The sequence below is a fragment of the Phyllostomus hastatus genome, unplaced genomic scaffold (genome assembly GCF_019186645.2).
Source record: "Phyllostomus hastatus isolate PE091 unplaced genomic scaffold, TTU_PhHast_1.1 phas_contig_148, whole genome shotgun sequence".
NCBI classification, from domain to species: domain Eukaryota; kingdom Metazoa; phylum Chordata; class Mammalia; order Chiroptera; family Phyllostomidae; genus Phyllostomus; species Phyllostomus hastatus.
In genome coordinates this window covers 13513693-13530941 of record NW_025333607.1, presented here as the reverse complement: position 1 = coordinate 13530941, position 17249 = coordinate 13513693, and the positions used below count along the sequence as shown (strand labels likewise).

Below are 17249 nucleotides of genomic sequence, written 5' to 3'. Positions count from 1 at the left end.
GGATGCAGGGATCAAGGCTACATCCTTCAGGAGATTTCCACAGAATCAAAGGGGCTCCGTCCGGAGAGCTTGGGGCTCCTCCCACGAGGCCAACCCCCGTTCCTACCCACTGATTAGATATTCACCGGCTCCCACGTGCTAGGGACCGATATGTCCCAGACTTGCCCATTAAGCCCCAGGCTCTGCTCTGGCCCAGCACCTCCCGGGGCCTCTCCCCTCACCCCCGTCTGCCCCCCCCCCCCACCACACAAGGGAGGGAGCAGAGAAGCCGTTGGCTTACGTCGATGGAGCAGGCCAGCAGAGAGCCCCTGCGGAGCGCCTTCCGGACAATCTGGTACAGGCTGGCCGGCGGCTTCTTCAGGTCGAAGAACTCGGAGATGCCCCCCGTGAAATCCTCAAACCCCTCCACGGTGGACCCCCCAGCGAGAGCCTCGTAAGAGCCGTTGAGCCTGTTGCAAAAGAGAAAAAGGCGCCACCCACAGCCGTTAGCTACCCCAGGGAGGGGACCTCTGGGTCGGGGCAGGGACCGTGCTAGGACACGGTGTCGTCTGGAAGGCAAAAGAGAAGCCTTTGCCCATGTTGCCGCGGCCCCAGCTGCACGTGGCCGACCCAGCACTTTGCCAGGAATGAATCTCAGACCACCTCCCACCAGGCCACCCACTCCTAGGAAAAGCTAAATGCAACCTTTCCAGAGCTGACCCTGACTTCTTGGGTCTCTGAGTGTTGGGTGGGGCATGAATAGGAATGAGGGGGGCCTTCCCTCAAGACTGAGAGGCACCCCGTGGGACCTGCTGTAGGAGTACGCGCTAGGGAAGGGGTGCCAGCATGAAGCTCATTGGAAGAGCCCCAGAGAAAGCTCTGACCACTGGGTGCCAGTGAGAAGCACCAGGACGCTCGGACGGAGGGCCAGCAGGGCTCGCCCCCGTTCACCCACTCCCGTGGGACGGAGCTGGGCCCTCAAACCCCCGGCCGATTTTCTGTTTCTCTAGTTACTGAGGGACACAGCACACGGGGTCCAGGTGCTGGGAGGGTCTTAGGCATGACACCCCGAGTTTGGGAGGCGGGGGCGGGTGAGATCCTCCGAGAAGACAGTGGGTCTCCCAGCCCCTGGCCGCCCCGACCTGCTTACTTGGCGTAGGCTTTCTCCAGCAGGGCGCTCCAGAACTCGCTGCCTTCTTCCGAGTGCAGGAAGAGCAGCTGCCCGTCCTTGGTGGGCAGCCGGTCGTCCACCACCACGTCCACCCACTCGCCGTACTGCCAGAACTACGGAGGGCAGACAGAGAGCGGCGCGAGGGGCTAAGCTGGCGGGCGGGGTGCGTCTCTCCAGGGGGGCCCAGGAGGAGCCTCCGTGGGGATCAGTGTACGAGCCTTGGGCCGTCAGTGAATTCCAAGCTCCTCAAGAGCAGGATTTGGGTCCTACTTATCCGAGCACAGGGGAGACACCGAAGCAATAAGGAAGCATCGAGTCCAGTGTCTGGGGTTGTGGGTAAGAAAACCGGCCTGGCACCACGCGGCGGTGACAGGGTGTGACTCGGGCCCCCAATCTCTGACACTCACTCCCAAGCTCTTTTCTCAGGGCCCTGAGGCCTGGGGTTGGTGGCAGGGGGTGGATGTGTGGGTGATCGGATGGACACATTCAAGCAGCGGTTCTCGAACCCCAGTGTGCTCCAAAACTATCTGGAGGGACCGTTAGATCACAGGCCACAGCCCCAGCCCCACCGGAGCTTCTGATTCAGTAGATTTCAGGGGGGCCCGGGGCACGGTACCTGAAAATGAAAGATCCCTGCGTAGTTCTGCTGGAAGTTCTGGTCCCTGGGCACCACCCGGTAAAGCAGCTCCTCGTTCAAGGTCAAGGAGGCGATGGCCGCCAGAAGCCAGCAGTCTCCTGCCCAGGGTCATAGGGTCACACGCTGGTCAGGCCAGGCCCGCAGGGTCCCCGCTTTCTGCGACCCTGACACCACTCCCATCTAAGTCAGAGAGTCAGACTCTCTCTTCCTCCCCTGTCTCGAGGTCACGGGCAGGAGCCAGCTCCTGCTGCCTCACTGGAAGTCATGTACTCGGATAGAAATGTCTCAGGTCCTCCCTCTAACAACCTCCTGTATGCTGACCACATCAAAGCTCCAAAGTGTTCCACCAGTGGGGAAAAGTGGAAAGAAAAAAAAATCGTATCAGTCTTTTTGGTTCCTAATTAGCAACTCCGATAAAACATTGGGTTGGGGGAACATGGAATCCACCTGCCAGCCCAGGATGTGTGGCGGTGAGCCTGTGCGTGTGCATGTGTGTGCATGTGTGTGCGTGTTCCTGGCCCCGCGTGATGTTCAATGAGAGAAAGCTGGCTCTCTGTGTCTGTTTACAGGACTGCCCTTTGGGGTTCAGAGTGCACCCCGGCAGCCTCATCGCTTAGCCCAGTCTGGAGAGACCAATTAGCAGACATCGGCATACTGGGAGGCGGGAGGAGTAAAAATCAAGAGGTTAAAAAGTCTAAGGTTTGGCCCTGGCTGTGTGTCTCAGTTGGTTGGAATGTCATCCTGTAAGCCAAAAGGTCGTGGGTTCGATTCCTGGTCAAGGCACATGCCCAGGTTGTGGGTTCAGTTCTCGGTCAGAGTGCGTACAGGAGGCAACTGATCGATGTTTCTCTCCCTCTCTCTCTCCCTCCCTTCCCCTCTCTCGAAAATCAATAAGCACATCCCTGAGCGAGGATTAAAAAAAAATCTAGGGTTAAATAATGGTCACTTCAGAGATGCAAGTAAACGCAGAAGAAAACAGAATCCCCCTTTCTGTGCAAGGCGGGGCCTCCCAGGCCCGTGCCACTGAGTGGGGCTTCCGTGGGAGGCGTCCTCGCCCCTCCTGGTGTGGACCCAGACACCCCTCCCTCACCCTCACATCCCACGACAGGCCTGTCGCCCTGGAACTGATGTCGGCGATTCTCACCCCCACCTCCACGCCGATTCTACGCCGCCGCTGAGGCCCCCACGTCCGCAGGAGTGCCACTCACTGCACTTCCTCCCACCGGCCTGACGGCGGCCTCCTCCCAGCCCCCCCCACAGGGCTCTCCCTCTGGGAGTCGGGGCTTGGGGAGCAAGTTCCTCCCGCTCACTCTGTCCAAGTGGCTCCAACATCCCACCCGCGTGTCTCCGCTGTCACGTTTTCCTATAAAATCATGTGACTCTTTCAACCGATCTTCAGGTGGAAGCCCCTCCCACCTTTCGGAGGTGCTCCACGGACTTGCCTAGCTCCCTATTTTCCTTCGACACTGTGGCCAGCGAGTTGCGTACCTGACCCAGGCTGTGAACACGCAGGTTGCGGGCAGGCAGCAAGTGAAGTGTGGCCGGAACCCCACCTGGGGGGGTCTGTCACCTGCTCAGAACGGCTCCATCACCGCGTCATCTTGCATCTTGGACAGCCCCTTACCCTCTCTGCCCTTCTCTCAACAAAGAGGTTCACGATTTGGCCACAAATTAATTCCTTTCCCGAACAAACTCATACATTCATTCTCTCTCTCTCTCTCTCTCTCTCTCTCTCTCTCTCTCTCTCTCATACACACACAGTCCAGACGGCAACCCCCTCCCCATCCCCTCTCCCCCAGGCCCCACCTCACTGACAAACGCCACCCTCCCGATGGCCACAGGTCCCAGGTGAGACCAGACCTGGCAGCTGGGACACGTGGGGTTGTACAGGCAGTCACAGGTGCTGCTGCTTCTCAGGAAAGAAGACTCGAGGGAGGGCAGCGTGCCATTAAAACGCAACTTCCAACGAGGAACTGAAACAGCAGAACGCCCTCCTCTCCTCTGGCCTTCCTCCCATGAGCACCCGCGATCACAGTGTGCCTCTGCTCAGCACCTCCCACTCCGCCACTGCTGCTTCCTAACGGCAGGAAAACGAACGGGACGGGAAGACCCCTCACGGCCTGACTCCACCCACCGCTCCAGCCTCTCTCCCACTACGCTCCTCCCGCAAAGCCGACCCCATCCAACCCCCGGCACGCACGAAGCACGCCCTGGCCTCTTCCACTTGCCCCCTTGTTCCCTCCGCTGGCGAACGCCAGCTGCTCAAGCCCCCCGCTGCTCCACGAAGCCTTCCTGGTGCCTCCCCTCTCTGCTCTCCAGCTACGGGTCTCCTCTTCTTTGTGTTTCCTGAAGACCTTAGCTTTGCTTCTCTGTGCACTGACCACAAGGGCCTCAGTTCATGGTCGTCCACCAGATTGGATTCCAAACTCTGTTTATGCATCAGATGCTTGGCAGAGCTTTGCTGACCCTGTCCCTGACCTGCGGGGCGCCCCAGACGCTCCCTTCTCCCAGCCCCCAGCTCCTGCCTGAGCCTTGGGCACGGCCGCCTCTCTCCCTGACTCCTCCCTGACCTCTTCCTGCAGGCAAAGCTGTGGGTCCTGTCATCCCAGCATCCTCAGCAGCTGGCTGCCCCGTACACAGTAGGGGCTCCATGAATGTCTGATGAGTGAAAACAAATAAGCAACCGATCCGATGCATCAGCGGGCCCTGTGTTGTTCCTGTGCAGGCTCCCAGCAGCGCCTGCCACATGTTTGCACCTGCATCTCGCTGCTGAGCAGGGAAGTGGAGGCCAGCCGGGGTGTGCATGAACCTGACAGGTTCCGTCCCTGCCACCATGCGGGGCCTTTGTCTCCAAGGCTCTGGGCAGAGGGAGGTGACAAGGCAAGAAAGGCAGAGTCACAGGCCCCTGGGGAGGGGACAGGGCCACTGCTCGGTAACCTTCCCTGAGCAGGCGGCCCCCCACAGAGATCAGAGTGGCACCCGGCCCTCCTGACCGGGCGCAGCCTGCCTCTCTCCTGGCCAGGGCGCTCTTGCTCTCAGCCTGCGCTGCCTCCGACACCCTACGGGGAGCACGCCTCACACATTACAATTCAAGGCACGCACACCAAATGTCCCTCCGCTGCTGATATCAAATAGAGCTGCCCAGCTGGAAGAGAGTTTAATTTTCTCTTCATCTGCCTCTGTCCTGACATGTCACAGGGCCCACATGGCTCTCGCGGTGAGCGCCGAGCGAGCGCCAAGGAGATGCGGCGGGGACTCAGGCCTTGGATTCCTGCCTGTGGCTGTATGAGGTGCAAATGGATTGTCGTGACAAATATGCTTTTTCCAAGGAACGCGTCCAAATGAGTGTGTTCCCCTTCAAAGAGTCCTCTTGGGAAAATAAACATTTATTCTGTTGCTTAAACTATTTCAGGAGCTTGTTTTGGGGGGACCTGCCTTGAAGCCTGTGGCATATACTTGGGTTCTTCTCAGTGGGGACAGAGCTCTGATCTGGGAGCCTAGTTTTAATTTTCAAAAGCAGCCAAGAGCACCCTGGCCGGTGTGGCTCAGTGGGTGGAGCATCATCCCATGTACCAGAAGGCCAGGAGTTCGATTTCCAACTCGGGCACATGCCTGGGTTGCAGGTTCAATCCCCGGTTGGGACACAAATGAGAAGCAACTGATCAATATTTCTCTCTCTCTCGTCCGTGTGTGTGTGTGTGTGTGTGTGTGTGTGTGTGTTTCTCTCTCTCTTCCTCTCTCTGTAAAATCAATAAACATATATTTTTTAAAGCAACCAAGAGGCCTTTGGATCCAAGTTGAGTGGTAAATAAGGTAGACGAAAAAGCTGGGAAATAATCTTGATAGACAAGTCCCCTCCGCAGTCCCCTCCAGTGTGGGCTGGTCATGGGTTAGAGGTGTGGTCCACCAGGCAGCTAAGGGCGGGGTGGGGTCTCCTGGGTCACTGACCTCATGGGAAGTTGGGAAACCACCTGAGCTTTGTCCCTTCCTCCTCCTTATTTAGGTTATATATGCAATGGGTTTACTATTCGTTGAAACAATAAACTGATATTTTTTTATTCCACTCCAACAGCCATCTCCTGGAACCCCTTCCACCGCATCAGGAGGCTCAGGGCTCCCCGAAAACAGAGACACACCCCAGCCTCGACAATGAAGTCATCGCTCTGTCCTGCCAGCGAACGTGTTAGGCCAACCAAGAAATAATAACCCCGAGTCGGGCTTTGCTACAGAAAGAAATCTCTGAGTTCAAAAATCCCCTTCCTGCGTTGCAGCCCAGCTGGGAGGTCAGAACACGGGGTGTTACTGCAGGCCGAGGAGAACGCGGAGGGGCCTGCGGGCTCCAGGGAGAAGGGGCGAGCCGGGAAGGGGAGAGAAAACTCCGAAGGCCACGGTTCGGGCATCGAAGGTGGGAAGAGGACCTCGGGAAAAGGGGTGACGTCTCTGAACATTCTCGTGATTCCGCCTCGAACGGGAATCGGAAGAGGCCATGTGCTTCCGTCGAGTGACCTTTCCAGGGAAAGCGCAGGCCCCTCAGAACATCAACCGGTGGCTCACGGCGTATTCTGAGACTCGGAACGAAGCTGCAGTGATTCCGTAAGTACAGTGACAGCTAAGGGAAAATCGTTTTCATACTCTTCTGTATCATTTTTCAAAGACATGCACTAGCAAAACTATTCTGGACACTGCTGCCCTGGCTGGTGTGGCTCAGTGGGCTGAGTGCCGGCCTGCAAGCCCAAAGGTCTCAGGTTTGATTCCCAGTCAGGGCACAGTGCTTGGCTTTCAGGCCAGGTCCCCAGCGGGGGGCGTGCGAGAGGCAACCAATCAGTGCTTCTCTGGCACATTGGTGTTTCTCTCCCTCTCTTTCTCCTGCCCTTCCCCTCTCTCTAACATATAAATAAAATCTTAACTAGAAAATTAAAATTAAAGAGAAAGAGACTGCTGAGCATCTTGAGCCTCTGTCTTATTTCCAGCGGCTGCCGTCTGACACCAGCTGTGTCCTCGGAGGATGAGGCTTCTGTGTTGCCGCCTGCAGCCTGGTGCTTCCTGCGGCGAGTGCGGCTGAACTTGGCCCTGCTGGCACCCCGCCCCCACTTCCCCATGCGCTGGGGGCCCTTAGGGACAAAGTCCACAATTCCTGCCCAGCATCCGGGTCCTCGGGACCCCTTCCCACTCAGACCCGGGCCCCGCTCCCTCTGCGCTCCAGCCCACACACTTCCGTGCACATCCTCCCCGAGGCCCCGCCCGCTCTCGCTGAGGAACCTTCGCTCACATTCTTGGCGCTGCCCGGAACCTTCCTCTCTCCCCGTTTGCCCAGAGAGGAGAGGCAGGGCGCGTCTGCTCAAAGAAGGCGCTGAACCAATATCTGTAAAATGAATGAATGAGCCGTGGAAAATTCCTCCTGGTTCTGACAAATGCGTCTGTCCGAGGAGCCGCATGTCCCTTTCGTCGCGTAAGCAACCCCCCCCCCACACACACATGCCATCCCTGAAGCCGCCACGTGCTGCCCACCTCCCGGTATTTGTGAACAAAGGCTCCAGCACGCCTTACCATGGGGAGAGCTCCCTCATTTTGGTGGCTGCCTTAGAGCCAGCCACCACCGTACCGGAGGCGGGACCCCAGAGCCCATCAGCCCCGGCATTGTCTGGGGGGGGTGGTATTGGAGTCACCCTAGGAGGAGTGTCCCCAATAGAGTTTCAAAGATTAGTCCCGTGTCTTTTTAATTCAAATTATAAGAGAAAATGTATTTAGAAAGTTACAGAGGTAGAGGAAGAGGTAGGGGTGGAGGTGGAGGTAGGGGTAGGGGTGGAGGTGGAGGTAGGGGTGGAGGTAGGGATGGGGTAGGGGTGGAGGTAGGGGTAGAGGTAGGGGTAGGGGTAGAGGTAGGGGCAGGGGTGGAGGTGGAGGTGGAGGTAGGGGCAGGGGTAGAGGTGGAGGTGGAGGTAGGAGTAGAGGTAGGGGCAGGGGTAGGGGTGGAGGTGGAGGTAGGGGTAGAGGTAGGGGCAGGGGTAGAGGTGGAGGTGGAGGTAGGGGTAGAGGTAGGGGCAGGGGTAGGGGTGGAGGTGGAGGTAGGGGAAGAGGTAGGGATAAGGGTAGAGGTAGGGGTGGGGGTGGAGGTAGGGGTGGAGGTAGGGGTAGCAGAAGTGAGCCAGCTGGGCCGTGTAGGTTCAGGAAACAAGCGACAGAAGCCGAAGGAGGGCCCTCGAGCTCAGCAGAGAGAAAGGCAGAGGGGCGCACCTGGGGGAAGGAGAGGGGGAGGGGAGAAAGACGCAGGGGTGCTCCTGAGAGGCAGAGCCTTCCTAGCCCCAAATCTCACTGGTACCTTCTGAGCAACGGCGGTGTGACCCCTTAAGGCAGCCATCATTTATCTCCTCCAAATCACCCCTTGTGAGCTGCACTGTATATAATAAAACACACTAAATAATCCGCTTTGGTGGTTCCCCACGGACCGGCTCACATCGCCGCTTCCCGGTTCCCATGGTTACCCAGACGCCGCCGGCAGACCTGACAGCACAGAGGGGCCGCTGGGCCTGAAGGCCCTCGAACACCGCGCGCGATCGGCCGAGGGTGGCTCTTGGCTGGTCCTCTTCTGAATCAGAGGCCTCCTTGCTTCCCCCGCTACGTTGTCCGCAGGGCGAAGAGGGGCAAAAAACTGCACAGCTGAGGGAACTGATTCAAATGACTTCCAAGCTCCCCCCAGGGGCCCATGAGGCCCCCCAGGCCAATTCTGACCCAATTTCAGCCACTGCTGAAGGGACAAGGACTCGGGCGTGAAACTGCTTCTGGACTTCCTGCTATTCCCCCTTAGTGTTAAAACAGACCTTTATTTTTCTTTTATCTTTGCCCAAGAATATGTTCTATTGATATCAAGAGAGATAGGAAGAGAGAGAGAGAGAGAGAGAGACCGATCAGTCGCCTCCCCTATGTGCCCCAACCAGGGATCAAACCCACAACCTAGGCATGTGCCCTGACCAGGAATCAAACCCGGGACGATGCTCCAACCAACTGAGGCACCCCACCAGGACCAGACCATGAACGCTACGTAGAGGGGAAATTTTTTTAGCCGATTGTGAACATGGAATTGGTCCCCTGGAGAGGGAAAAACATGGGTAAGTGAATACATCGGGGCCTGACGTGGAAACACCTCAGAGCCAGTCTCAAGGAAGGGGTGTGCGGGCCAAGTTTGGAGTTCTAATGCCCTTTGGACGCAAAAATAAGACACGATCCAACGGAGAAAGAAATGCGGGGACGAGGGCTGAGCTTCTCATCTCTCAGGCCGAGGCTGAAATCCACCTGGTGAGGTACAACGCAGTCCTTCTCTGTTTGGGCTGGGGCCGGCTGTCAAATGTCCCCTCCAAAAATGATTAGAAATGGTCTGGCTTTCCCAAATCAGAGCTGGAGTCCTGAGGCTTCCCAGCGAGCACCCAGCGAGGGCATCAGACATTAAACACGGGATGATGGAGGGCCCACGGCAAGGTGAGGACTCCCTCCTAGCCTCAAACATGTTAAAAGACAAGGTCATGAACTCAGATGTAAAAATGCCCGGGACCCCGGGAGCCCGGTGGGGTGTGGTGGACAGAAAACCAGGCGTCATTGGGCTGGAAGCATACCCTCTGTGCAGAGGCCAAGGTCAAAGAGATGCGAAAGGAGGCAGAAAAGAAGCAAAACTCAGGCAGAGGGGGCCCTGGCCATGTTGGTGGGCAGGCAGCCACAGAGAAAGCAGTTTCAACCAGCAGGCAGTGCAGGTGTGGCTGGGGTTCATAATAATAATAACAATAATAATAATAATAATATCGACCACACAATTTCTCCAAAGACCCTGGCAGAAGGAGCCTAACATTCCTGTGTGGGGGGCCTTTGGCAGTACGGTGAGGTCATGACCGGATCTCAGAATAATGTTTCTAAATGCATAAAATAACAAATAGGCTTATAAAAAGTATATTGAGATAGTTATCAAAATATGTTTTGAAAAATATAGTAAGATTTGTGTGCCTTTATTAGTGTCATATAGAAGATTTGGAGTACAGCCTGATAAACAACATAATTATGAGGCTGTGATCAGTGGGCGTGGCATTCTGAGATATTTGCAACAAGGGCGGTGTGATAGGAAAGTAATCTGTGATTTCTATTACTGTGCTTTGTGACCTGCACTCATGCCAAAAGGAAATTCGTTAGTGAGGGCTTAGTCCTGGCCGGAGAGCTCAGTTGGGTAGAGCATCGTCCCAATACACCAAAGTTGCAGGTTCAATCCCCAGTTAGGGCACATAAAAGAATCAACTAGTAAATGCTTAAATAAGTAGAACAAGTCAACATTTGCCTCTCTCACTCTCCCTCTCTAAAAATCAATAAATAAAAATAAATTAGTGAGGGGTAGTGTAACAAAAGATGTAACAATAGAACTCTTTCATGCTCTTCTTGAAACAGTGCTCATAACCCACCAGCTCAAATTCATACTAAAGTGCAAATGGTTGTCTTGGGCCCTTTCTTCATAGTAGATAGGACAGTGATGATAGTGAGATCAAACCGGAGGGCACTGAGCACTAAGAATAAAGATAAAGGGAAAATATGTGACACAAAGAAGGGGAACCCTCGCAAGTAGGGTAAGACCCTGTTAGCAAAAGCAAACATGTTTGATGTTACATAGGACTGGGCAGCAAGAAACTGTTGCCTGCAGTTTTTCTGCTTCCTGGAGGTCTGGCTCTGTGCTTTCCAGAATCAAACAGTGGGTTTGGCCCTTTAAGTTCACTGAGGCTTCCCCTGATTGCTCATTAAATGTAACCATTCAGCCCTAGTGATTTGATTGAATTCACAACAGTCCTTGAAGGAGGCTACAGATCAAAAGGTTCTCAAAGAGTGCTTTGAAGGAGGCTGACCCCAGTCCCCACTGCTCAGAGCGGGTGTGCCTGACCCCTGTTCTAGAAGGGCAGGGCCCTCCCGGCGGGCACCGCTGACTCACAGAGAAAAATAACCATGAGGGCTGTGTCACAGACGCCACCTGAATTTGTCATCGCTGTTGGTTCTTTGCCTTTAGAGACATGGGAAATGGGCCAGTCGTTCCCTTTCCAAGACGAGAGCTCGGGATAGAACACTCTGTTCAATAAAGACAGCGAAGATGAGAATGACACCAAGCCTACAGAGGTGAAGGGAAAAATCAGATCAAGGCAGAAAGGAGCGTGGAAGGGACCAGCACACAGGAGCACAGAACACACACAGATATAATAAGACTGGGAGGGAACCCTGGCCAGTGTGGCTCAGTGGACTGAGTGCCGGCCTGCAAACCGGAGGGTCGCTGGTTCGATTCCCAGTCAGGGCACATGCCTGGGTTGCGGGCCAAGTCCCCAGTGGGGAGGCTTGTGAGAGACAACCACACATTGATGTTTCTCTCCCTCTCTTTCTCCCTCCCTTCCCCTCTCTCTAAAAATAAATAAATAAAATCTTTAAAAAAAAAGATGAAAGGGAAAAACAGGCTGGGAAGGCTGGATAAAGAGCGAGAAACCCCAACCCTCACCAAACCCTTCAAAGGAAAGCTCATCCCGCTGCTGATCCTGCTCAGCGTGGAAAGTACGCCACCACCAGATGGAGAGTTTGGGCAACCACTGCAGCGTTTGTAATTCAGAAAGCCCTCCCATTCCTGTCCAGGGGCTGGAAGTCTCTGTTCCTCCCTTGTTAAAGGAGAAAATCCGCTCCTTCTTCCTGCAAGCAGCTAGTGTCGAAATCCCTCTTCTCAGAGACCGCAGTCATCCAAGGTTGCAGAGCGACACCCTTCAGGCCCCTTTACACCTAAAGCCGTTTCCGGTCCCGATGCCTTTTCACGACCATCGGCAGCACCGGTACCTGTCTCCGCGTTTCCCTGCAGGTGAGCCAGCGGAGGCGTGGCTCACTGTGGGGGGGCACGGAGCCACACTCAGACATGCCAACACCCGATAGGATGGAGAGAGAAGGACGTCCTCCACAATACTTTGTTTTAAGAAGATTTTATTTATTTTTATTTTTAGAGAGAGGGGAAGGGAAGGAGAGAAATATTGATGTGTGGTTGCCTCTCATGTGCCCCTACTGGGGACCTGGCCTGCAACCCAGGCATGTGCCCTGACTGGGAATTGAACTAGCAACCTTTTGGTTCTCAGCCCATGCTCAATCCACTGAGCTACACCAGCCAGGGCCTCCATGACACTTTTTACAAAAGAGAAAATAATGCCAGCATCCATCAGGAGACTGGACAAGTCAGTTGTGGTCCATCAGTCGCAATGAAACATGGGACTCTGCATGGTTACAAAAGAACAAAGCTCTCATCCACTGAGATGAGAAGATCTCCAAAATATTTTCTTTCTTTTTTGTTTAAACCTCACTGAGGTTATGTTTCTTAATTTTAGAGAGAGATGAAGGGCTGGGGGAAGGAGAGAAGCATCAATTTGAGAGAGAAACATCGATCGATTGCCTCTCCTGTGCCCCCCAACCAGGGATCGAACCTGCAACCTAGGTATGTGCCCTGACTGGGGATCAAACCCACAACCTTTGTTTTGTTGGTGTACAGGACGTCGCTTCAACCAACTGACCCACCCAGCCAAGGCTCCAAAGTATTTTCCTAAATGAAATAATAGCAAATAATGGCAAGGTGCCGAACAGTGTTTATAGTATGCTGCCTTCCACGCAAGAAAGGGTATAAACTAGAATGCTATTTAGATTGGCTTGCCTTTGCATAAAGGAACACAGAAAAGATTTATTTGAGTGGTTGCAGGCCAGTGAGCAATGGAGTAGATTTTCACTGTGAACCTCCAGTTAATTTAATTTTTCAACTGCGTGGATTCAGAATCATCATAAAATACAATAGTAACACAAAGCTCTATAAAAGAAGTGTCATTTCCATTATATAGATCAACGGTTGAAAAATAATGATAATAATGTTTTGTAACCTCGAGTAGACCCCACTGCACTGCACGGTGCTGTGAAAAGCCAACCACGCATCCCACAAACATGAATCCACAGCACGCCTCGATTCGCCAAGTACCGCGTGACACCACCTCGCTCTCCGGTGAGAAACCTCTCCTCCTAATCTCGCCACAAGCCACCACGGTTCCGGGCCAGCCCTGGCTCAGACCTCACGGCCACACAGGCAGCTGTGACTCAGCCATGGGCTCCCACCCTGCACAGTGGGGCACCTGCTTTCTGCTTGTCCAGGCTCCTGGTGGTCGACGGGCCCTTAGGGACTGTCCCGAGGGCCTGGCCCCTGCAGGAAGCCGGACTCCACAGCCCCTCTGGGCTCTGCCCACTGAAAACCACCACCGCAAATCACAGCACAGGGGAGCGCGGTCAGCAATATTGTGATGCCTAGGTACGGTGCCAGGTGGGTGCCAGACGTATGGGGGGGGTCACTTCGTAAGTTACGTAAATGTCTAACCACTACGCTGTACCCCTGAAACTAACACAACGGCGACTGCCCACCGTCATGGAAAATTAAAACTAATAAATGGATACACTTAAACAGAGGTCCCCATGATCCTGATTAAAAACAGCAAGAACCAAAAAACCTGCCACCTCCGCGGCTCGGCTCGCCCAGGGCGGCCCCCAGGGCCCGGCCCCCAGGCTGGCGGGGGGGGGGTGGATTCTGCAGGCTGGTCCGGGCTGTCTCCCGCCCTCCCAGCCACCGGCGGCCACGCGCCCAGGCCATCAGCCGCACGTGCTCACCATGGCAACGCTCCGGCCTCTTTTCAGAAACCCTCCTTTCTCCTCGCTTCATACTATTCAGAGGAGGCCCTAGCCAAGCGATCAATTCAAAGGCACTCATTAAATACCTTTTCCAAACTGAAAACACGGCTAATGAGGCGCTGTTAGGGGCGCGGATGGGAAGTTGTGCTTCCGTGAGACACACGCGGAACGAGGCGGAGCGTTCGGCGGGAGAGAAAGGCTCGCCAGGCACCCGGGACGGGAAGGTCGGCTGGGTGGCCCCTGTGAGCCCCGACGCAAAGGCCGAGGTTTTGGGGGGCGGGGCACACGTTTGCGGGGGGCGGGGCGCCCTGAATCGCTCTCACTGCTTCATCCTCGCCCTCCAGGAGCTCTGGCTGCGGGGCTGTTCACTGTGCTTTTTCAAAGAGAGACATTGGAGGCATTTAAGGCGAAGCGCCCTGTGAGTTTCCGGAATCAGAAAGGTCTCCAGCGGGTTGAAATCGGGCCTTCCCGGCCGGGACACGGAGCGGGGACCTCGTGAGACAGAAAGGCCAGTGGGTCCTGCGGATGCTGAGGCTGTGTCCGCTCCACTGGGGAGCGAGCACCAGGCATGGCGCTCATCCCCTCGCGGCTCTCATTCCAGTTTCACATTGTGCAGCTGCCACTGGATGGCACTCAGAGCCACACTGTCCCCTAAAATGTCACTGCCGCCCAGCTGGACAGTGAGGCTTGGTTAGGGGGTCCAGAGCATCTGACTTGAGGTTAGAAATTACCAAACAATATACATTACTTCCAAAGCTTAGCGGCCCCTGATGGGAGGGAACATGAGATTTGGGGAGGGGAGGGTCTTCTTAATCCTAAAAGCCGGGGCCTGTGAAAAAATAGCTTGGCTAGAAAGATAGGATCCTTGTTTTCTTAGTAATTATAAGAGCGTCCATTAGGACTGCTAATTGCACAGACATGGCCATTTCCCAGGGAAAATTACGGCCATTTAAAGGTGACTACCGTCGGTCCAGTCCGACAGCTTCATCCGAGGTCACTCATCACACGCACACGCCGCCCCGCCCCCGGACACGCAGGACCACCCCCGCTTACTCACCGAGACCGCCCTGACAGATGTCTGTGCGTGTGGCTCCACCAACGATAAACCGGGGGCTGGGGCACAACTCCTGGAAGCAATTTGGGACAAAATGCAAGTCGTGAGAGATCCAGGGGTGGTGGCCACGGGGGTGAAGACCGTGTTAGGGTCACCGAAGTCAGAGCCCAAAGCAGCCGCGGGGCTCACCGAGCGTGTGCCCTTCGAGTTACTGCTGAAGGCTCTCCTCCCGCCACTCCTGCAGCCTCACGCGCCCTTGACTTTCTCCTCGCCACTCCAGAGGCCCCTTCTCAGTCCCCTCCGAGGGCTCCTCCCCTCGGTTCACCCCTAAGGGTCAGGGGACCCCTGGCCGGGTCCTCAGCCCCCTGTGGCGATCCCGCTCCATCCAGCCACGGCCTGCCCTAAGCATTCTCTCCTGGGGACATCACCCACCCCGTGGCCGCAACTCCTAACGATGGGACGGGCTGACACTCCCCAAACCGCTCCCTGGAGCTGCACAGTCAGCGACCCACGTCACGCCGATCGTGTGACATCAGCTCGTTAAGACTCACGTCCCGTAAGTCTACCAAGTTCTGCTAAAATTCCAGGTTCCATGTGGAAGACAGAGCAGTTTGCAAAGGCCAGAAACGTGCGTGTCAGGGGTTACAGCCAGAACGGCACTAAGAGGATTGTAAGTCGATGGGAGGTCCATTTTACCACGTGTTATTTTTAGCATAAGTCAACACGCACCCCCTCCCCCCAGGAAAAAACCGCGGTGACTAAGGTCGTGAATCTCTCGGGGGCCACCCAGCGTCCTGCCGCCTCAGGAGACGGCATCGCAGCCTTGCGCCTGAGAACATTCCCCAAGGGTCTCCTCTGTGTGGCTAGACTTTGTGGCCGCTCAGACCAGAGATACAAAGTAATAGTCTGGCAGGCACAGAGGTTTGAAAGAGGCTGGCAGGTCCCCTCCCCCACCTGCCCACACTCGGGGCACCATTTTTGTCCTTTTGAGTAACAACCTGGTCTCTGCAGCGGTGACGGGGACTGTGACTCGGGCAGGGTCACCGCGCACGTTGCTCGAGCCTTGCTTGTCCCCCTCTGAGGAATGGGTTCAGGGGAAACGGGCATCAGCAGGAGTCCAAGGCAGGGGGTGACTTCAACTGCATATTCTCGGTGACAATGGCAACTTGGAAGCACGCCCCCCAGGGGCATCAGACCGGAACTGACAGCCCACGCAGGGCGTTTCGGGAGCTCGGGCTGTGCACATTCAGGAGACCCGGGGCTGCCACCGCCTCCTCCGTCATCGCCAGGGAGGTGGCCACAGACTCAGCCCAGCGCTGAGCAGGTCACCTCCACCCTCATCGCCGAGCTGCGGAGGGAGATCCTGTCCCTGAGCCTCAGTCACTTGATGGGGACCCCCTGGTGGTAGGTCATGGACGTAGGTTTTGGGAGGATGGCTCTCCACTCTTTGCCCTTGAGTTTGGGGCGGGACCAGTGACCGCATCCAAGAGCCCCTGAGTTCCGTCTGTGTTCAAAGACCCACAGCTCCACCCGCTGCCACTCACCAGCCCAGGTGGGACAATGACACATTTCATGACCTTAAGCAACCCTGCACCTTTCTGCGTCGATGTCGCCATTTACACTGAGCATCGACTGGCTCCGTGTGCGCTGGCCCAGGGGCCTGTACACACACCACCATGCCATCCGTGCCTGATGCGGCCAGGCACTGTGCTCTGAGCTTTATCTCCAGGCCTCATATCAACCCTGAGAAATAAGGTGCCAGTGGCACCCTTTCACAGATGAGAAAACTGAGGCCCGCAGAGGCGAGCTGACCAAGACCACCGGGGCAGAGCCAGGATTCAAATCGAACTGGCCTGGTCCCAAAGCCCATGCATTCTCTTCCCTCCAACCTCAGTGCCTCCGGAAGAGATTTGTAATGGGACAGAGGTGTTCCGAAACACGGGGTCCAGGAATTTAGGGCCCAGAGCCACGCCTTCCCCCTCAACTTCTTCCGGCCACAAGCGAGGGCCCTCCATCCTGTCCTAACACTGGACAACGAGGTTGTCTCCTTACCGGGGGCCGCTTCCAGACAATGCCTTGAATTTGGGGGGAGCAGGGTCCAAGGTCCTTGTAGCCCAAGGCTGACGGGCAGGCAGGGAACTCTGGGTCCTTAAACAGGACCCCCGAGTCCAAGCACTGCTGCCTGAGGGTCTCGAAGTCCTGGCCCAGGTACTTCACGGCGTTCTGGTTGGAGCCCAGGCCTTCGGCGGCCGCCCGCTGCTTGGAGACGCGGGCCGCCGGGGCTGCCATGGCCGTGGGTGCCCGTGGAGAGGACGGGAGGGCAGGGTTGCTTGTTGCTCTCCGAACCCCAGGGTTGTGGGGTATGGGCCCCGCTGGGAGGGGAGCTATAAGGCAGGGTGGAGGGCAGGTGGAGCCGGTAAACTCTTCACCTGAGGCCCTGCTCCACAGGGAAGTGAGTCAGGGCCAGGAGCAAATATGTACCCAAGGTGCGAACGAACCGGCCCCGCCTTCCCTGCCTGCCTTTCAGCAGGCGATTTGGAGGCGGGGAGACTTCCAGGTTCCCTCCCAGGCCATCAACCTCAGAAATTCATTAGGATCTCAGCTGCCCCCCACCTCCACCCCTGCAAGACCTGCCTGCCTCCCCTTGGGCCCGAGGGCTGAGAAACCAACCGCCTACAGGGCGAGGCGAGGATTCACCGAGGCTTTGT

General features: G+C 56.1%; 1 protein-coding gene across 1 annotated transcript in view; it reads right to left on the bottom strand.

The window, feature by feature from the left end:
* The window catches only part of CAPN8 (calpain 8), a 44589-nt gene extending 27613 nt beyond the window's left edge, over window positions 1-16976 (bottom strand). Inside the window, exons 1-5 of the mRNA XM_045860619.1 lie at window positions 16594-16976; window positions 14545-14614; window positions 1767-1885; window positions 1130-1263; window positions 281-449 (exon numbers count right to left, since the gene is read on the bottom strand). Of these exons, the coding sequence (XP_045716575.1) occupies window positions 281-449; window positions 1130-1263; window positions 1767-1885; window positions 14545-14614; window positions 16594-16830 (729 nt within the window). The 5' untranslated portion in view covers window positions 16831-16976. The remainder of the gene's footprint in view (window positions 1-280; window positions 450-1129; window positions 1264-1766; window positions 1886-14544; window positions 14615-16593) is intronic.
* Between the last annotated feature and the right edge of the window lie 273 nt (window positions 16977-17249).